The sequence below is a fragment of the Haemorhous mexicanus genome, chromosome 1, assembly GCF_027477595.1.
Source record: "Haemorhous mexicanus isolate bHaeMex1 chromosome 1, bHaeMex1.pri, whole genome shotgun sequence".
In the NCBI taxonomy this organism is placed as follows: domain Eukaryota; kingdom Metazoa; phylum Chordata; class Aves; order Passeriformes; family Fringillidae; genus Haemorhous; species Haemorhous mexicanus.
In genome coordinates this window covers 39181538-39203992 of record NC_082341.1, presented here as the reverse complement: position 1 = coordinate 39203992, position 22455 = coordinate 39181538, and the positions used below count along the sequence as shown (strand labels likewise).

The following is a 22455-nucleotide window of genomic DNA, read 5'->3' as shown; positions in this document are numbered from 1 at the left end:
AGAATGAGGAATTTATTGGACACAAGGATATTTGGCAGAAGACGCCAGAGAAGGAAGAAACTAGCAAAGCCAACTCAGCAGCAGTGCTGGGATCAGCCCTGACTGGATAAAAGGTAATTCTGGCACGGGAACTTTGCAACCTGTGCAAAAAATGAGCATGTGGAATAATCAGCATAAGAAGTAAAGGAATCATTTAACCAATAGAAGATAGCATGTTTAGTAAGAGAACTGTGTAACTGTGTAGCAATGAACATGAATGCCTTTGTTTGCTAGAATGTATAAATAGTGATACATTTTGGTAGTCATCGTGCTGGCCTTGTGCACCCCTTTCTGTGCAGATCTATAAATAAATCAAATACCTCGACCCTGAGCGTGGATTGGCGCCTTGCACACCGGGTGAAAGAAGCTGCTTTGGGATACAGGGCCCGGTGTGGGCGGGAGGTCCCACTGCCCAGGGGGGTGCGGGACCAGGGTTAAATCCTTTAAGTGTTTGAAGGCTCTTTAAGGCCCCCCAAATGCGCGGTCGTGGGCGCGTGGGCTGCGGGCCTTGACCACGCCGCTCCTACTGCGCATGCGCCCAGCGGCGGGCGGAGCGGCCCGGCTGAGGGCGGCCACCTTGGTGCTCGCTCGGCGCATGCGCTTGGCGCAGCGCCGGGGGCGGGCGGGCGGACGGCGCGGCGCGGGGGGCGGGCAGCGATGGCGGCCGCCCTGGAGCTCTCGTCCTCGCCGGGCTCCCCCGCCGTGAGCGAGCTGTGCCAGAACAGGCGGGAGATCTTCCTGGAGGCGTCGCGGCTGCTCCTCACTTACGCTGACAACATCCTCCGGTGAGCGGGGTCGCCGCCCTCGGTCCGCGGGCGGTGCTGCAGGGTCCCGCCGGCCGCTCCCCGGTTCAGCGCGGCGCCTTCGGTTCTGTTGTGTAATTCCGGAGTTCAGAAGCGTCTCGCGTGGTTTTGTCGTTATTTTAAAGTGAATGTTGCTTACATTAACAGAGGTGTAGTGTTCTGGATTTCTGTTGCTGTATTTATTGCCGGTTGGTTTGTTTTCAAAGTTTAGGAGTTAGTGTATTAACCACAAAATGATGCCTTATTCCTGATTTTCCGCCTTAGGTGGTTATTGAGCTACCTAAAAAGAAGTGGATGCACAGCAAGTAATTTCACTTGATTTAAACTTATTTTTTACTTCATTTTTACTTAATTTTTTTTATTCTATATTTTTGCTTGCCCTATGCTTCTGACTTCGCAAGGGTGGTACCAAGAGTTAATTATAGCTGAATTTCTGCGAGGTGGCTCTGTAGGGTGCTCATACTCGGCAGTACGTGTGATTGACCTTGATGTCTTCCAGCAGCTCGAGGTGTATGGGCTGCCCCTCCCTGTCTATATCTGCCTCGTCAAGCACTTGTTAAAGCTGCTGTGTGACAGAGAACGCCGAGTCCCGGGCTGGCTTCTTTTAAAGAAAGAGGCGAGAGAAAAAGGTTTTTAAAGGAATTGAAAGGGGAACTGAGAGATAGTACAGAGACCACAGTCGTTCCACTCAAGTACTGGGCAGTTTAGCACCGCTTCCTGGTGGGACCAAAGCCATCCAGCATTAATCTGACGGGTTCAATTAGAATGCACCAGGTATATAGGGATGTGAAGTTGTCTCTAAGTGTCACTACAGACTTAGCCCTGCTGGGTATGACTACAAAACATTAATTCATGAGCATAAGTTGCAAGCTAAACTTTAGCACCAGTTGGTAACTCAGAACTAAGTACGAAAAAAACATTTATATAGTCAAAGTTTTATGTAGGTTTTGCCTAAGTGATGTAAATGAAACTAAACTTTAAAAAAATCTTTCATAGTGCAGTTACCCAGCTTTTAAGCGTCTACTTCATTTGCAGATATAATTATAACTTTCAATTTGTTCAGGAATCCCTATGAGGAAAAATACAGATTAATTCGGATTGGAAATCCTGCATTTTCCACAAGGTTGTTACCCGTCAGAGGAGCTGTTGAATGTTTGTTTGAGATGGGGTTTCAAGAGGTGAGTAAAATGATAACTTCAGGTATCTTCATCTGTTTACATAGTAAAATTTAAAATTGGATTATTTTTTCTGCTTTTCTAGTTGCAAGGCAGTAGATTTTAGAGCAGTTGGTTTCTTTCAGTCCTTGTCTGCAAATATCCTTAGCTAACCAGCAGAGAATTTAGATGTGGCTGCTTCAGAAAAGTGAGCTAACCTAATGCTTAACAAGATTATTTTTTTTTATGCTGCTCAGGCACTGTTGGTTTGCTGAATGGCTGGATACATATCCATGCACAAAGGAAGTGGTGGGAAGCAGGGTGGAAACCTCTTCTCTTTGTAGTAATCTGTTGTTTGGTGAACATCAGACATTATAATGAGTATTGAAACTGCCATTTTAAAGGGAGAAAAAAAATTTAAAAAGCCCTTCTCTTCTTCATGTTCCTACCATTTAGTAGGGCCCTGTAGTGATTTAGATAAGGGAAGCTGATCTGATGAAAATTTAATCTTCCAAAGCAAAACTAGAAATGTTTTTCAGCCAATTCACAGTGCAGCTGCACAAGTCCTGGTGTTGTCATGACAGCAGTGAAGGGCAATAGACTGACTGTTCAAGTAGTAGTAGGAGGGTGAGTCCTTCAAAACCCATTTTTAAAAGTTATGAAATGTTGTCCTAAAATAGTGTTGAATCTTGATTCTGTTGCAGTCAGAAGGATGCATTTCAAAATTGCTTTGTGTTACTGGTCCCTGTCTTGGTGCCAAAGCTTGTTAAACCAGAAGCAGTATTTATAATTACTGGAAAGCTGGTCTAAAAACCCAACTCTTGTTTAACGGTGCAAAGCTCTTGCTTTGCTTTAATTTGTCTGTTTGATGCCACAAACTGTATGGGTATGTACATTATGTTACTTAGGTCCAGCTGTCATGAGACCTCTGCCTTCTCTTTGGATAAAGTCATTACTGTAATTTTTTAATTAAAAGAAAAAGTGTACTGAAAGAAGTGGTGACTGCAGAGGAAAAAACGGTTTGTGGATTTATTCTTATGCTGGTGCTCAGGAGATTTTAATGGTGTATTTTAACCAGGAGGTGAGTGGTGTAGCTAAGGGCAGGTCTCTGAGAGCATGTTGCCTCAGTTTTATGGTTATTGTGTCAGTCAAAGCTGGAGCGCACAAGCTTTTCTTCACCTGCATGGCGAATATTGTTCTTACTTTTGTTTCTGCTTGATAATAGATTGATACATTCCATTTCGTTTTGTGGGTTTTTTAAGTGTTAAAAAACCAAGTCTCATCTGCAGTGATATGTGACCTCAAGTAGGTAAACAAATTACCCTTTATTTATAAATAGAAGTGCTTCAGTGGTAGAAACTGAAACTGATGATGAATGCTTCAGGATATTCATGTTTTTAGTAACCTGTTCCTTTATGTTAAGTACACAAATACCTGATTCTGTCATAATTATTGATATCTTGTTATGCTACCAGTAATCATGTTGCAGTCAAAAATAAAACCCAATAATCAACCCAGGTACCAGTTGTAATAAGAGTAATATTGCCTATCTAAGACCTTAAAACTTCAACATGAAAGATACCAGTATGTATGAGAATTTCCAGCAGATGCTGTTTTCGGGGCTTCTTCCCTTAACATTGGATGTCTTCCTGTGTTTCCTAGGATTTCCTTGCTGTACTGTGAGAACTGAGCATTAATTGTTCATTTCTGTTGTTGCTGCTTCCTGTGCCAAACCATAACTACATAGCCCATGAATTGCTCCACAAAATGAGTTACCAACCAAAGCATGTAGTTATGAGCCCTCTTTCTCTAGATTGACTCTAGGTTCTTTATTTGGTAGGCTTCTGAAGCTGTGAGAGGCTTCAGGCTTGTATTGTAAGGGACCTAATCTAAAAAGCCGAATCCTGCCAAGCTTTAGGATGCTAACTTCCAGTAAATTCTTCAGCTATAGCTACAGATCATTGACCAGCTTAGACCTGCATTAACTCCTGAATTCACTTGTCTAAATTTCAGGGAGAAACTCACCTGGTTTTCCCTAAGGAAGCTTCAATTGAGCAGCTACGTAAAATCAGAGACTTAATTGCTGGAGAGAGAAGTAGCAGACTGAATGAGTCAAACCAAATCCACAGATCAGGATCCTCTGAAACTGTCAGCAGCACTCAGACAGCTGCACAACGGCCTTCAAGACCCGTTGCCCCTGCCCGTCAGCAACCAGAAACATCACTTGTGCAATCTCTTGAAATGGTAATTATAATCGGCAAACTACATATGCTCATTAGTCTTGCATATAAAGATTGAAGAAGAGTTAACTGTTAGGACAGTTAAATGCTCAGAGAAAATGAATGAGTAGACTCCAAATAAGCATACTGTTAAGCCTAGAGCAGCTAGGTCTGACCACTTAGCTAATCTTGCTTTAAGAAGGTTGGACTAGACATTTTTTCCCCCAGTGGTTTCTGAAGGTTTTTTGTGTTTCCTTCAGTTTACATTCAACTTAAGCATAAAATGTGCTATAAACAGAATATTATCAAGAGATTTTTTTGAAGATGTCCATGAATATTCTGTTGATCAGGGTGTCAAGAAAAGAAAAGCTAATATGTATTGCAGAGGAACAGCAAGATGGAGAACAAGGGAGAGAGTGGGAGAGCTAAGACTAGGCTTATGTTTGAAAAGGAAAGGAGCATAACCGTAATTCTTAAAATTGTTGATGTCTTGGTTCATGCATTATGATCTCTATGTATAGCCTGTGAGGAGGGCTTTCTTTTTTCACATGTGCCTGTCATTAAAAACAGAAATTTAGACAGACAAGGACAAATTTATAGTTATTTAGGCCAAGTTTCCCTTGTCCAAGAAGTGGAGGTGAAGTTCCTGATCAAGACAGAGCAGAATCCTTTCATCTGCTGTCAACGGGCCTGATGGGAGAAGACTCAGCACCTCATACAACTTTGAAAAACTAAGTTACACCTCTTGATAGAAGCTTTTAAGGATGCTTTGGTTTAACTTTCTGAGGAGTTTTTCCTCCTAGAACCAGTGTCACTTTAATCTCTAAGTTGGTGTAAGATGAATCCTTCCAAAAGCTCACTTTCCATGCATCCTTAAACACAATTTGCATGTTTTATGTTATTATTATCAGTATATTGTTGGATATGAACTATGACATACTGTTTTTTCCCCAATGCCTACCCAAGTCAGTGAATGAGAAATGGCAAAGCATTATTTGAAGTGATGGCTTTTGGGGATAAAGAGCACTGAATAAGCCATCCTCACAGAAAAGGTCTTTTGGGAAAGCCACTGTTGTAGGCATGTTGTATTGAGACATTTAATCTAATTATGTTAGTATGGCAGTAGTTGCCTCTAAAATATGCTGACTGAATTTGTCTTACTTTGTTTGGAGGTTTCTGGGTTGGTTTTTTGGCCTGCTTCTAGATTTGTACTGTTTCAGCCACTTCTGCAGTGGTGGTTGGAAGCTATTATGAAACCTGTAGAGTGATTTGCTGCTGCAGTACTGCTTAGTAAGGGAAGCTTTAAAAGTTGAACCTGCACTGACAACAATGTTGCACAATGTTGACACAATGTATTCTGAGGTTAATCCTTCCAATTTCTAGTTATTCTGCCCCAACATACACTCGTCATCAGAGTTGTGGATCCGTTTCTCTGAAACTCTTCATTTTCCATGCCTGGTTGGTGGGACCAAACTTATTACTATTTAGAGGCATTAGTAATGCAGTGTTTGCACTCTGTTAGAATGCTGTATTTAGCTGATCTCTACAGGGAACTATACTGATAGGTCTCTGAGGCATTGAATTTGGTCTTTATAGTCTGAATTGATTGGAAGGAAGTCTGGCAGTGACTTGGCCATTTTGCTTGCACAGCAGTGGGGGGTTTGTTTTCCAGTGAGTATGCTGCAGAGTTACAGTTGTATTATCATTGTATGCACTGCTGACAGATGTCAGAGAGGTTTAGAGTTTTGTCTGTAGTGCAAGCATTTTTTTCTTGCCTGTGTGTTTCACATGTCATTCATGGGAGGCCTGGTAAATGCAGGGAAAAGCAGCTTACTTGAAAGAACAGAGGAATATTGAAAAATGTACAGTTCTAGGAACCGAGCCCACCATGAATTTGCCTCATTGTTTTCTTCTGCATTTCTTGTCATAAAATATTCTTGAGATTTAGGAGAAAGAGAGCTATGGCTCGTTGTTAATTCTGGTAGATGGATTCTGATCCCTTTCTGAATGGCATAGTGATTACAGGAGGAAAGCTGTATCCGAACTTAGAGCTGCAGCAAGGTTCACCTGGCTTCTACAATTAAATGTTTGCATAACACACTTCATACAGTGGCTTTTATAAAGCAGAATAAACACTACTCTAACACTGATGGTTTTGCATCAGAAACCTGTGTTGTCAAAGAGTCTGGGAGACTTCCTGTTGTGCTGAGCAATATCCCTGCATATCCTTTCAGGAAGCTGATGGACCATGAAGGTCTTAAGGCCTTTGGCAGTTTCTAATGTCCCTTATTTCTTCCTTTCAACTTGCATTAAATGAATCTGGACCCAATGGAATTTATAATGTTAAACCAGTTACCTACAGCTGATGAGCTCCAGGAAAAGCAAAACAAGCTCTCTTCTGTTTCAGCAGTTATGAAAATTAAGGACTGATCCTGAAGTACTGTAACAGCATCAAAACAATCACTTGTAATTTGGCTGCTCCTTTAAAAGAAGTTTTCTTCTGAAGAATTCTCACACCTGGCTGTATGATACTGCATTTGCTACAAGCCTCTTAGGAAAGCATTGCATTTTTGATTAAATTAGGATCGTAGTTAACAAGGCTAAAGATTGAAACAAGATGTAGCAGTAGAGAAAATGTAATTTAGCAGTGCCACAGGCTTCCCCCAAAAATATTGTGCACTCTTTCTTTCAAAATCCTATTTCACGTTCTGTATTGTTCCTTTTAAAATGGGAACAAATGGTTTGCTCAGCTACCAGCTTCATTATTAACTTCATTCATTATTAACCATTATTCATTATTAACCTCAGCTGTTAGTTTTGGTATCTATGTGTGTACCTTATTGTGTGCAACGTGCCTCTAGGTGACACTTAGGATAACTGACTGAAGGAAACCTTGTTCTTATATCCAGTTGCTACTGAAACAGACTGCATGGTTCAGTGGCTGGTTACTGGGCTGTCTGTATAAACCTCTACCAGAGTGGATCTATAAAAGAAGGAAGTAGAAACAGACAAGCAACATTCATGAATAAGAAATAATAAGCAGAATTCATCAATAATATGGTTCTACAAACCAGTGTAGCAGTGTACAGAAAATGAAAGTGATTGCATGTCTTTTTGTGGATTTTGGGTAAACAGTCCAAAAGAAATGTGGGGGAGATTAGGTGGGGAAGAGAAGTCAAAGACTTTGCCATTAGAGATGTCTTTAAAAACAGTTTTCTCCCTAAGTTGGTTTTTCACTCAGGACACCATTCAGAATTCTCAGAGACAACAAGACTAGCTTTACGGTTTGGGTGGTGGTATCCTCAGTTCTTGTTGATATCTTGTTGAAATAAGCATTTCACCTGTAAATAAATATATAATGTAAATATGAACCTAGAATTATGACTGACTTAAACTAAAATAGGAGAGCTTGGTTATTCTGCCTGAAGGTGAAAATTCATAAATCATCTTGTGATTAAAATCCTTCTGCAGGCTGCAAAAATCTTGAAAACACTTCAAACAAAATTTGAGGGTCTTGTCTTGATGTATGAGAATCCTTCTATTCAGCAAAAAGCACTGGCTGCAATTCCCCTCCAGGAATTGAAAAGCAAAGCTCAGAAAAAGCTAGCACAAGCTACAAGACTGGACAAAGGTAATGCTGCTAAGTTAAGGTGTATATGAAAGTAGAAATGTTCTTTCAAACATACCATACGTTGTTGGTGTGTGTTTGGTCATATGTCTGCAGGTTCCAAATGCAGTTTCTAAATTGGAAATGCCTCTTCCTAATTTATTACTTTTCTTATTTATATTTTGCTTTTGTCATTCATCTTTTACAACTTTTATGTAGAAATTTTGGACTCTTAATTTCTGAATTCGTAGCAAAAAGCACTGGGGAAACAAATGTTGCATTCCTTGAATCTCAAATGAAATAGCTTCAAGAAGAGGAGGGGAGCTTCTTGTTCAAGTAATCATTGTTATGAAATTCCCAGACTGCAGTTTTCCTGTATGTACTACAGTTCTAAATTCAGAATAAAAATTTTAAATACCACTTCTCTTTTTTGAAGTGATATTGGTGAGATTTTGAATGAGATCTTTCCAAGATGCAACCTGATCCAAACAAATGATCACTTTCCTTCCTCATGCTTAAATGAATAGGGTTATTCCCTATTCCTCCTGGAGCTATATATGAAATGTAGGCATAAATACTTTTGGCATCAGTGTTTAAAATTTATATTTTCTTCATAAATGTGAATTTGTTTTAAATGCATGAAGTTTTTGTCCGTTAAAATGACATATTTCTATTTTCAGATGATGGTTTTAGATTTGTTTCAGTGGTATGGTGAAATGTTACTTCTATAGGATGAATATTTTAAAAAATACAATTCCAAGACCATATTTAAAGAAAAAATCTTTTTCACCATGAATCTTTGATAGAAGACTGTTTCAGGCAATTTTTCTGCTAACTTTATAGGAATGCTGTTGGTTTGCAAACCAAAAATAATCTATTCACATGTTTTTTTATAAATTACTTTGTGGTGTCTCATGCAGCCACATGGTAATATGTAAATGTGTCATTGGCATTAAGGAAATTTTTGACAATGGATTTTCTTAGTAATTTTTCTTTTATAAAACTGTATTGGGAAGTAAGAAACCACATGTACAAGTAAATAGCATTCTTATTCAGCAGCATGGGACAATACAGTGGGGAAAAGAGATTTAGCAGTAATAAATTGCAACTGCTAATTTTTTTTATAAAAGAAAAAAATAAAGAGCAAGCCTGCCTCTTAGACTCTGTTCTAATACTACTGTGCCCATTGTTTACAAAGGGGAAGGAAGGTGGAAGGTAGTGTCCTGGGTGCTTCTTCCCAAACAATCAGGCTGATTTACTCAAAATAGCTTCCAGACCTTAATTTAGATACAGATAAAAGGGAAGGGATGAAATTCCACTGTTATGGATTGTGACAGCTTGGAAGCATTTTTCAAGAGCTTTATAGAAACATTTGTTTTGGAATGGACTGTATATGAGATGTTTGGGTAATTGGCTTTCAGCTTCCTTCGTTTCTGTCCTGCTACATTAGGACTGTCACCTCTAGGAATAAATACTTAATGCTAGGGGACATTTGGTTTTAGGGTAGGTCTTGCAACACATTATGAGCATTTTTGGCTCATATAGACTCTACTAGAAGATAATAGTCATTTGACAAGAGTTATGGCTTTGATTTTATTATTTCCCTTTGCCACATTTCATTAGAAAGATGGACTGTACAGTCAAAAATAGCTGTGTATCACGGCCAACTGTTTTTTGTTCAAATAAATCACATTTGTCATTTTTCCATGTGATGTTTTAATGAAGGATTTATTTTGCAAATCAAGGGAAGAATGTTTATAGTGTAGCAGTCATATTTTCACAGATAGGTTCTAGTTTTAATGTTGTTATCCAGGAAAAGAGAGTATGACCTGTGCTTGAAATCTTTTCATTCAGCTTTTAGCAAAAAGCTTGAATATACAAGCATATCCATTTTGAAGCACTGAGCCTTTCTCGGAGTGTTCCAGCACATAGGTTATTCCACATACACGAGTAAAAATGGAAATTTTACTATAATTCAAAGCCAGGTATTCTTGTTTTGATTAACAGGTGATCTCTTCCCATGCACTTCCTGACCTTGGCAATGTGTGTTTAATGGCGTCAGTGCTCCTACAGAGCCTTTTGTACCAAGAATGGCTACAGCTTCAGAGCAAGATGTGAAATGAGCTTAAACACTCATCTTAGGGTTTTTTTTTCACCATCCTGAAAAAGCAGCTAGTTTAGTGCAATTTCCTTTTAGCAGCATTTCCTTTTAGCAGCATTTTTACAAATCTATTTTTTATGTTAATATTCATTAGGCAAACCTGTCTGCACTGTGACTAGAATAAAGCTGTATTGCATAAAAATAATCAGGCAGAAATACCTATGACTGCAGTGTGGCCTAGGTGATAAAGTTATTAGGAAGAATTATTTGAATATTTATGTGTCTGAGGAGGAAGAGTATCTCTCTGCACATTGTTACAGGATGTGCATTTAAAGATTCTAAGGAGTTTAAAAGAATGGATCTTTCTTGAAAAGCTGGACTTTCAGATTTGTTTTTTAGGTAAAATGGGGCTGTTTCCAGGTGTCAGAACAGTGAGAATATGTAAGTAGGTTCTAACACCTGTTGTAAGCAGGAAAATGAGCCAGAAGAGTCTGGTGTGGTGAAATCAGTTAGAGCAGAAAACATAAGAGATCCTGTGTCTGCCTTGGGTAAGCTGAGAAAGGTGTTTATTTGCTGAAATTAGAACAAACTCAACATGTTTGCATGGTATATACATATTTTCTACAATAATTAAGCTGTGTTTGTAGAAGGTCTGTTTATAGAAAGCCTGTGCACCTGGTTGTTTAGATTGCTCCCAGTGTCTGGTTCTTTGGTATGTTAAAATCAAAGCAATTGTTATTCCTATGAATAGGAAAATATTTTGGAGCAGAAAAATAATTAACTCTCTGTTCCAAAGTCCTGGAAGTGTATGAAGGGCATCAAGAACTTCACCAGGATGAAATGTAAATCTGAGTCGTTTTTCTGAGCAATTTTTTATTCCAGCAGTAGTATTAAGTACTGCAGTTTTTTCTTTTTAAGTTTAAACTTCCTCAGTCTTGAGAATTTAGATTTTCTTTTTTGTATGTGTTTAAGTAATATACCAAGCTTTTTAATACGGACTGTATATTTAAAAGTTCATAAAAATATATAAAGGCCCAGAGATGCTAATCTGCATAGGCACTGTCAAGTTCAACTAAATTACTTTTCCATTTGAACTAACTGTGTGTTGTATAAATTTTACAGGTGCACATGTGAGTGAAGAGGACTTCTTATTGTTGGAGCTTTTGGACTGGTTTAAGACTTCCTTTTTTCATTGGGTAAATAGTCTTCCTTGCAGCAGGTGTGGTGGGCAGACAGAGCCTAAAAGTGGCTACCTGTTGCCTACTGATGATGATCTAAGGTGGGATGCCAGACGAGTGGAAAACCATTACTGCAACCAGTGTCAGCTCTGTAATAGATTCCCAAGGTGAGCATACAGAAACTTCTGTCTTTTGTCTTTCAAGAAACAGCTTTGTATTTGTGCATTTTGTGAACAGGTGAGAAGTTGTTCATTCAGAGAGTTGAGGAGCTGTTTTAAGTAACATGATAGAATGCTTGATCAACCAGCAATTTTTCTGCAAGATCAGAGATTTTTAAAAACAATATGTGCTTTCTCTTATGTGGACTTGTTCTGAATACTTGCCTGGCTTGTTTGGGGGGTTTTTAATGTTAATTTGATGAGCTATAGCTTCTAAATAAAGTATGTTAATATTGGCAACTATATGTAGGTAGTGTTTTGTTACTGCAGGGAAAACTTCACTTCTGCAGGAAATCACAGTGTAATGTACATCTTTTGCTGAGTCTATAGCAGAAGAGCAAATATACAATTTATACTTATGTGACATTTAGACATTTTGCTAACTGTTTAAAGGATCAGCATAAAAGTAATATTGTAAGATGTCTAAATCAATTTTGAAAACTTAACCAGATTTGTTTTGGTGCTGCTATAAACATATGATGGAGTCATGTGAGTTGAGGTAGCATTCTGCTCAGATGTATTTTGTGCAGTATAGCAATTATTTCCGTTATCTTCTGTGGACTGATTGGTACTGAAGTCTGTTCAGATCATCAGAACACGATGTATAGATTTCTGAAAGGTGAAATGTACTTTTAATTGTTCTTGTTTTGTGTTATTTTTCTCCTGTAGGTATAACAACCCTGAAAAACTTCTGGAAACCAGACGTGGTCGCTGTGGCGAGTGGGCCAATTGTTTTACACTGTGCTGCAGAGCTGTAGGGTTTGAAGCAAGATACGTCTGGGACCATACAGGTATCAGTGTTCTGGAGTATTGTAATATTAATACAAACTTGTGCAAAAGGAGGTTATGCATTTTATGTCTCTCAGATCATATTAGCCATCAGGCAGCATGTGCAGCTACAGAGTCAGCCAGCAAAGACAACATACGTTCAATTTCCTGTCTTGCCTGATGAGATGAAATACAGTTCTGCAAGTAAGGTTAGATGACTGATTTCAGAGTGATACAATCTTTAGCTGAATGTAAGGGACTGTGATCCTAAGAAAGAGGAAGCCTTGGTAGTGTTTCTATATGTAGGTGAACAGAAAACATGTTCTTTCACCTGTTCCTTTATTTAATAAATTGGAAAAAGTTACAATATTCAGCAAGATTACAATAGAGGCTCTATCTTTATAAGTTATTGTTTATTCTTGGCCTTTGTTACATAGATCATGTGTGGACTGAAGTATATTCGTCATCTCAGAAAAGATGGCTTCACTGTGATCCTTGTGAAAATGTCTGTGATAAGCCTCTTCTCTATGAAACTGGCTGGGGAAAGAAGCTCTCCTACATAATTGCATTCTCCAAAGATGAGGTAGGAGTAATGATGCTAATAATAAACAAACTTCCTCTGAAGCAAGCGTGCAGTGTATTGCACCTAGGTGTGATTTTCAGAATTATTGTAGAAAAGCATACTTTCATTAAGTAGCCTCTTTAAATGTAGCAAGAAATGTGGAAATTTTTGGTTGCTTTATTTTCTTCCACTTGTGCTTGAGGTGGTTGATGTCACCTGGAGATACAGCTGTAAACATGAAGAAGTACTCTCTAGAAGGACAGCACTCAGCGAAGCTACGCTGCGAGAGACAATTAATGCACTAAATAGAACGGTATGTAACTTTTCTTCAGTGGGTTTCTGAGAGTGAAACACAAGTATCTGCTGAATGGGAAGTCCTCAAACAAAGGAGGTAACCTCATAGGAATATGAGGTTACATGCACTGTGGATAATAAAAAATACTAATGTTAATTACCTATTTTACCCTGAATACATAAGAATCAGTTGCAGTGCTGAACTTGTGGGAAATAAGATAAATAATGGTATGTAAGAGTATTATCATATTATCTCTTACATACTCAGATGTGTGTGTATATATTGTTTTTCTTAGGGACTTTGGAGCAGACTTAGACTTGCTGGGAGTAAACTGCAACTCTTTAGTAACTATGTGGACTCCTTCAGGGTGACTGAACATTTTCCACATCAGGGCTGCTATAACTTGAAAACAGTAGCATTTACAGTTGTAAGAAATGCAGGTTTAATTTTCTTTTAATGACTTTTTACAAGCTCTAGGATGTGAGAGGAATGATTCATGGGCTGCTTACAAGACTTCTAAAAGGTGTTGATACCATCAGCAGAGCTTTGACTCAGAGCCACCTGTATTTACACTGTTCATGCTTAACATCCCCAAATTACGTGGAGCCATTTGCACCTGCATGTCATGGTTGCAGAACTTCTCTGCTAAGCTTTTTCCACTCCCTTCCTGGGACACTAGAAACTTGATTCAATATACTAGAATACCATAAAAGCTTGAACTACCTTGAGGTTTCCATTTTGTCCTCCCTTCCTTACAGGGCTAATTCCCATGCATGGAAACTTTAGTTCCAGTGATAGTATGCAGCTGATGACTTAAAAAACAGATTAAACCTTTTTTGAGGCCAGCTGTTTTGAGAGTTATAACCATAGATTAAGACTGTGAGTAATTGAGCTGGACTAATATTTTTAGACCAGGGCTTGAAATAATTTTAAAAGTAATGAAAAATTAGAGTCACGGAGCAGAGCGCTGAGAAGAGTAACCAGAGCATCAAGGTCCTTATAGGAAATTGTGGATTGCTGTTAATGTAGAATAAACCATATCAAACTTCCTCTGAACTGGAGCAAGATCAGTAGTGCTGCATAGGGATATCCTAAATGTCAGGGCAACTGTTAGACTCAGGAAGGCCTGATGTTTCATGGAAAACTGCTGCAGCCACTGGTTGTCATCCATCAACCCAAGTAGAGGTGTGTTTCCCCCCCTTGCTGTGTTAGAACTGGTATTTGGCATCTGGAATTTGTTCAGCTGGAGCTGTTTCTCATCATTTCTCTGTATCTACTTTGCTTTATACAGTTCCACATTGTTGTCTGGAACAAAAAAGTCTTCAAATGTTTCTTTTGTGTAATCTCTATTAGCAAAACTTGCTTGGGTCAGAACTGCTTTTGAGATAATTGAAATGTTTATCAGCCTCAAGTTTCAGGTCCCAGTGGGCTGAGTGTGCATGCCTTGGGTGATCACCAAAGCAGAAGAAAAGGTGATGTGTGTAATAATTTACATACTCAATGCTGAACTCTTTTCAGCCCCATGTGGGTTTATCTACAGTTAAAAAACTAAAGGCTTCACATTCCAGATTTGTATATTTGACATGAAGATCATGTAGACATAATACTAACATCTCAATAGAATTTTTTTAAAGTTGTTTACCAAAAAAATGCTTCTAGTTCTATTTGTGTAGGCAAAGACATGTAATTCTTTCACTAATCTTTCTAGAACTAAGTTTTTCTTAATTTTCTGACATCTAAAAAGCAGATGTCTTGGTCTGTTTATGACCAAATCAGTGAAATAACGCTTTCAAAGATTTTTTTTTGGGCTTAATCACAAAATCAAAACTGTTGCCAACTCAGTCACTCCACTTTAGAGAAGAAAAATTTGACCACAAGTGATTCTTGCCTTCTGTTTCCTCCAAATAGTATTGAGAATTTACAGCTATGGTCCAATATACATATGAATAGCTATAAAAACTGTTAGGGAAGTGTTTTATTGTCCAAATAAATGTATTAAAAACAAAGCACAAACATTATTTGAAAAGAATTCCACATAGTGCCTGCAAGTTCCTAGAGAAAGCACTGCTGTCACATAACTGTGTGCTTATGACTAGTTTGTATTTGTGTCTGTGGTATAAGATTAATGTTTCTAACAATTGGTCTAGACTTCAAATGTTAATCAGTTTTTTCAATCCTATTTTTCCCTGTTGGTGTCACTCTAGAGCAGAATTACAAATACCATTTTTTCTGAATGTTTTCTTTTTTCCTAAATGTCTTTTTTCAGAGGCAAAAGTCTTTGTCAGAAAATAGAAAAAGAGAGCTCCTGGAAAGGACTATTGTGGAGCTTGTTGAGTTTATTTCACCTAAAACACCTAAACCCGGAGAATTTGGTGGAAGGACATCAGGCTCAATGGCTTGGCGAGTAGCCAGAGGTGAAATTGGTCCAGAGGTATTTAACTTTTTCACTGATGACCATCTTAGAGGTGGCTAACTAAGGCTTTGTGTTTATGGTCTGTAAAAAAAAAAAAAAAAAAAAAAAAAAAAGACACTTCATGGTAGATAGCCAGATTCCGCTCAAACAAGTCAATCTTGCAAAAACATTAGGTGAAAGTTTAATGTGAATTCAGTAGAGTTCCACAAGTAATTTTTGAGAATTGATGGTGGTCTATTGATTCTAATAATGTTTGGGACTCCTTGATATCAAGTGTGTTTTGTTCTTAAAAGTTAAAAATACTTTTTTCATTTAAATTAGTTAGACAATGCTAGAAAGTTAAAGTTAGTTAAATTGAGAAAACTGTAAAAAATTTTTGTATTTGTATTATTAGTTACTTCCAGGTTTTAACCAATAGTAGGTTTTGTCAACTATTTTTGTTAATAAAATGTGGGAGCAATTAGAATTGCTTAAATTAAGCAATCTCTTAAATAATAAGCTTTATTGATTTTCACATCAGTATTTTTTCACTGTTTCCAAAAGCAAGGCTTGACCTTTATGCTAAGATAGTTTCCCAGAACCATAATAATATTTAGCTTCAGTCAGGATGCAAAGATGTGACCTCAATTTTGTAGCAATCCCATCATGTGGAATGTCTAACTGTCCTGTACAGAAACAGTTCAGTGAAAGTAATGAGCTTGTTAAGATTGTCTTAGTTTGAGAAACTAATAGTTAATTGCAGTTCTCTGTTGTTTGTAAGACTTAATTTCTGAAACTCTTATGAACAATTACTTAAAAAAATGTAATACTGTGAAGTGAAAACATTTGTACTTTTAAGTTTTTTGAAGTTGATTTGTAAACTGGCTTACACAAGCACCTGTATATGGTAGTCACAGGTTTGCTATTCAGAATAACCATTTACTTATTCACTGTATGAGCAATGTACTCAGCATAAAAAATTTCTGTTCTGAAACTCTGATTTCTTACTTAAATGATACTACTTCATGTTAGTTTGTTAAAAAATTACTTCTAAAAGTAATTATTTGAAAATTTAAGAAATAAAACTACTCCTCCACTCTGGAAAAGTTACAAGTGTGCTGTCAGAAACTGGTTTAAAACTTTTCTTCTGCAGAAATGGTTTTGTACATGACCTCTCTTAAAAACGACTTTTATTTTTTTCACTTGGCAGCAAAACTGAATTGCAAAACTGTGACATACTGTTTAAAAGTAATGTAGTCTTGAGGGAATTTAGGCATTGGGGAATGAAAGTGCTTGCATGTTTTGGCTTTTTTTCAGAAAAGAAAAGAAGTAGTTTTTATTCCCTCTGAAAAAGAGAAGATATCTAAACTGTTCCATCTTGTCTACAATGTGATAGATGATAGTTATACACGGATTTCCAATAACAATGAAAAAATAAGTGGCTGGGAAGCAGGTGTTTGGAAGGCAGAATCTATTTGGAGAAAGGTTGAAACAGATTGGAAAATGGTAAGAATAGTAATTATTAAAAGCCTATAATGTACAGTAAAATTATGATAACTCCAGTAAAACAGAAAACCCTTGCCAGTGTTTGGATTCAAAACCTCTCTTGGTGCCCATAGAATTTAGCAGATGTTAGTAAATTCTGTTGTTAAGATTCAGTAAGATTGCCAGATGGTACAAGAAATTAGAAATAAATTTAACTTGTCTTTCAGAAAGGATGATTGAATTCTCTGCAGGTAGGTAAAATCCTTGCCAGAATGCCAAATTTATAAAATGGCTTCCTTCTTAGGCTTATGGGAAAATGCTGTTTTATTGAGAAGCAGTACTTCTCTGGAAATAAAAAAAGGTATTTGTTGTTTTAAGAATAGTTTTATAGCATATCATATCTCTTTGATGTACAGCCAAAGGAAGAAATTGTCATCCTAAATAATACAATTCCATCTGCAAGAAGAGAAAAACCTATCAGTTATCGAGAATATAGTATACCCTGCCCAGAATCCTTCCCTAGTGTCAGGACTGAGCAGCACAAGAGTCATAGGCTCTAAATCTAAGAAGAGAATCGCTACCTGTGGAGTGGGAAGGGGTCATGTACTAGCAATCAGCTTTTCCCACAACAGCAACCAACTGTGGAACTGAACATTCTTGTCAGGGACTAGAGCATGTTACTGCTTTTTTCCTCTGTCATTTTACTAGTCTGAAGAGTCTCTGACCAAATATTCTTCTAGCTTCCCATTGATGAAAATGGAGGTAATTATGTATCTGCCTCTTGAGATTTTATCTCTTGGGTCTGTACATAACTGACTTGCCAAATGCAGTGGGGGAATCACTTGGAGAGGCTATACTGCCCTAAAGAGAGAGAATAAGGAAAGAAATGGGAGAATAGTACAAAAGATGTCACAACAGGGTAGACTTAATAGTAAAAGAGAAGTAACAGAAACTCAGAGTAAGGAACAGATGTTCTCTGTTTCCCCAGGATGTGCTAAAAATCTGATAGTACATTATGTTTGCAGTTCTGCAATGATCAGTTATCCTCACTTTTACAAGAAACATGTTGTCCCTGCACTGAAACTAAACTACAATTTTTCTCAGCTCTACTAATCAGATAAGACAGATAAGGTGGGACTAATCTTTAAGACCAGGAGAAAAGACTTTACCCTTGTATTCAGTGACACCTCAAAAGGATGAGGTGATGCATTGACAAACTAGGAGCTACGGCCCCAGGTCCCTCTCAGACTTATGGGTGAGGCATGTTAGTTCTGCAGGAATTGCATCCTGCAGAAAGTGTGTAAGAATCTTAGAATTTAAAATTACTTTCCATTGGGTCTTGTTTGTATAATGGGAGATAACAGCAGAGGGAAAGGTTGTTTGGGATTTACCTGTTCTTGTTGTGCAAGATGCAGCTTTGGGGTTTGATTCAGCAGCTGTCCAAGAACTTAAAAGCCAAAGGAACCTTTACAGTAATACTTGGTTAACATTTATTATGTGATGAATAGAAAGGACTTCAAATCTAAAAGCCACAGAAAATGTATCTCTAAGTATCAGATGAAGAGTAACAGAAAATAACCACTTGGTTTTATGGTACGCAGTGCAAACAGGTACAAACCAAATATTCAGTCAGATTACCCAGAGATAACCTGGTATCCAGAACTCAAACTGGCGGATCACAGTAGGTGATGGTAATAGTGTAAGAACCTATAGATCTGAAATCCATGGATTTGTGAAACGCTTGTTTTCCAGAAGAATTGCTGCAGTGGAAGAGAATTTGAATGAGTTGGTTGGATGGTTAAGTTTTTTCCTCTGAATTGAGACATTTTTAAAAATAGAAACAAAACAACCAAGTGTGAAAGTTAGACGAAAGTCAAAAGTACACAAAGAAAACTTTAAATTCTTTTTTTCTGATTAAATGCTTGGATATTATAAGGATAGATGAAACAGACTAATGTTTGAGGCTTTTCTAGCATTCAAAACTATGTTTAGTGCATTTCAACCAAGTAGTATTTAATGGGCTTCCTTACTCAAATATAGCAGTTGAGTAGGATCTGATCAAGGGAAAGCTCTTGCTAGTACCAGCTGAGATACTCAAAAAGATATGTGGAGTTCAGCACCTTGATGAACATTAGGATTACATTGACATGAAAACAGCCTAAATCATTACATTTTAATAGGTGATCTTCAGTGTAAGACCTCACACCTTTAGGAGTTTTGAGCTTACTTCAATGTGAAAATAGTAACACTAAAATTCTGTTTAATAGTCTGTCAATTACATTTCTATATTAGGTGGGATCTTTAGTAAAACAAACTACTGTGTTTTATTATCATTTTATTCTGGTTTGTTCTCTCAAGATTAAAAAATAAAGAGCTGATTAAGTCCACTCAGTATGATATTAATCAGAAGCTTGGACATGACAGAATTTTTATTAATTTAGGATTCCAAAATGATCACAGTAATTTGGACTCTTTAATCTGTAGTGTCTGTTATTTAGGTTTGCTGATGATAGATGTTGGACTTGAAAGAACTGTCAGGCACTTGTGACCAAATTCTTGAGAGGATTCATAGTAACTTTAATCAGTGTTGATATGTGAGTGTGACTGTTCAGCCAGGTGAAGTTCAGGACAGCATTGGGACTAAATTAAATTATACAAAGTTGTAGCCGTTCAAATAATGTTAATATGGGATTTTTAAATGGCTGGCATGTATGATTTGCTTTAACTGAGACATGTCAAGTCCTAGGAGAAGCAGTGTGCAGCTACAGCTTATGAGTCTACTGATTGCACAGTTCTTTTCATCAACAAGACTGAACAAATGAAGTGTTACATGCATTTAAAAAGACCCCGAATTCTCCTTCTTTACAAAATAAGCTTAGGTGTTTTTGTGGCTTGAACTTTACTATGGATGTTGAAATAGTTTAGTGTTCCCTAGTGAGGGGCTGTGAACATGTACAATTACCTAACTGTGGAATATACTTGGGGATGAAGAAAGAGGTTTTTTTATATAAAATTGTACTTTATACAGTTTAAAAGGTTCAGGGGCTTGACAGAGAATGAAAGTGTGCTATCTTAAAATTTTTATGTTCTTGTTATAAGGATTAATTTGATGTGTGTTGGTCATCTCAGTTTTTGACTTGCTGGCTGTGTCTTTTTTCCATGTAGGTTTATTTAGCCCGAAAAGAAGGGTCATCCTCTGCTTCCATCAGCTGGAAGTTTGAGTGCAACTCAATTGGTCTAAAAATAGATAACATTTCAGTTAGGACAAGCAGTCAAACATTTCAGAGTGGAAGAATACAGTGGAGACTTCGCTCTCCTACAGCAGAAATTGCTCTGATAGGAGGTAAGTGTGGAATTTAAATAATGAATTATATCATGTAGCAGAGGTGTTACTGAAAATAAATAGTTTATATGGAGAGAGTACTGTGCAAACACTAAAAACAAAATATGAATACTCTTTACTTTTCCAACAGCATTTCTTAGCAAGGTCAAGAAAATACTGTGCATTTATTTAAAGCTGGTACAAAACTCAGTTTTATTAATATACACAGCCTACCTGCAACAGAGCAGGGCAAGAAAGAACACAGAGTGAATACAAGATACTTGTGTTTTACTAGGAAGGATAGATGCTTCTATATCTGGTGGCAGATGAATCTGAGTAGTTGCAACTGAAATCATCAGACATCCATTACAGCTTAGCATTTTTAACCTGCATTCTGTTGTTATATACTGTGTGGAGCTGTGGCTTACTGAATTATCTGTCTTTTCCTCCAATAGATAAAAATCTTTGCTCCTATTCAGATTTTTCTGGAGCAACGGAAGTTATGTTGGAAGCAGTTCTAAATGGAGGGGATGGTGAAGCTGCGTGGCAACACACACAGCTGTTCAGAGAGAGCTTAACAGGATGTGGGGAAAATTGCTTGGAAATAATTATAAAACTTAGTGACCTCTGAGAATCTGAACTGCAGAAGTGTACTTTGGATTCCTTGAAGACATTATACCATGGATACAACATGAAGATTTGGTTGGCAATTCCTCTTCATCCTGCTGGCAGATTATTTCCTGTTTCACTACTTCCATTAAACCAACTTGAAACTGCACGTGTAATGAATAGGTAAACATGAACACATAAACACAATGAAAACTTCTTTGCTATAAAAACAAACACAAAAATTAAGGGACTGAACCATAAAGTACACTTTTCTTAAACTTTACAATGACAAGGAAGCAATTTTTAGGAAGCAAAATGTGATCATAGAAGCACAAAGCAATTGTAATTGATTTTAATTTGGACTTCTGGGATTGGCTTGCTTTTTTTTGGTTTGTTTTTATAATCTTCTTGGTAAAACAGATTGAATTCTGTTTTCCAATTATAACAGATGCTTCTGATGATTTTAAAATATTTTAAACAATATTAGAGGATTTAGACATTTTTTTTAAAAAATTGATTTTGTGTATTATCCAGAAGTGCTGAAATTAAGTTAATTTCAATATTGCTTCAAAATTTCCTTGTTAGATGTCTAAGTATTAAACCTGTGTTTAATACCTAGAACTATTTGGAAGCATGGTGGTTGCTGGAAAAATAACCTCATTTTTAAAGAAGTGTTTATTATGTACCTAAAATTGTCATGGCCTGCAATATGAAATTTAGGCTTATAACTGAGTAAGAACATCATATTTTTTCTATGAAAAAATTGGTTATTCATTATAAATACTTTTTAATGATATTAATTCGGATTTGCTTAATAAATCTTTTAAAAGTTAGGCATGTAGGTTAAAATCCTTTTAAGCTGTTGTCTTGATTTGCTTTAAATATTCTTCCCAAATTTGATGTTTAAGTATATACATTTTTTTTCTGTTCAGTTAATTCAGTGTTTAAATTTATTTTCAGTCAATATAATAAAAAATACTATCCAGGATAGTTGCAGTGCTATGAATAAAACATAGAGTGAATGTTCAGATTAGATAGTCTTTATCAGAATGTGAGGAAAGCCTTGCCTGGATTATACAATAGATATTCTAATATAGAACTAAAATACAAAGTTCAAACTATGGTTTTATTTTTAAATAAGTGAGAATTAAGGATGATGCTCTCAAGATCAGTGTTTTTAAAGTTTTTCTTCCTTTTTCTGATCTTTCCAACCTCTGTATTGATTTGCAGTGTTTGTCAAAAATAATTTATGTTGAAATAAATGTTTGCTGACCTTTCAACAAATCTAAGCAAATATAAAACTATTCAGATTTTATTAGAAAACTGCATATGCACAGTGAACAAAGGAATCTTGACAAATAGTAGATCATGGCAGCTCAGAAGTGACTGAACAATGTGTGATGTATTATATACTTTACTTCAGAATGTAAATGGACAGTTTATGAGGGGAATTAGAAAAGTCTCACCCCTACAATACAGATTAACACAGTGACAGAGTACTTATTGTATTGTACACACTGGAAGACTGTTTATCAATGCTTGACTAATGCAAAGTGAATTTGCCAGTCTCCATTTAAAACTACTGTATTTGGTTTCAGTTAAACACTTTTTCTGAAATTTTGAGTGGGAGCCCAGCAGAAGAGTATTTTAGGCTAATATGGATACTGTCTTGCTAGAAAAAAGGAAAAGAAAGACAACTCAGG

At 36.9% G+C, this 22455-nt stretch overlaps 1 protein-coding gene across 1 annotated transcript; it reads left to right on the top strand.

The window, feature by feature from the left end:
- The first annotated feature begins 662 nt into the window (after nucleotides 1-662).
- NGLY1 (N-glycanase 1) lies at nucleotides 663-22036 on the top strand. Its single transcript, XM_059846484.1, has 12 exons — nucleotides 663-824; nucleotides 1906-2020; nucleotides 4010-4240; nucleotides 7687-7846; nucleotides 11046-11268; nucleotides 11989-12110; nucleotides 12525-12670; nucleotides 12852-12962; nucleotides 15211-15375; nucleotides 16654-16842; nucleotides 19987-20164; nucleotides 20599-22036. Exons 1-12 carry the CDS (start codon nucleotides 697-699, stop codon nucleotides 20772-20774), a joined length of 1944 nt encoding a protein of 647 aa, XP_059702467.1. The 5' UTR covers nucleotides 663-696; the 3' UTR covers nucleotides 20775-22036.
- The last annotated feature ends 419 nt before the right edge of the window (nucleotides 22037-22455 follow it).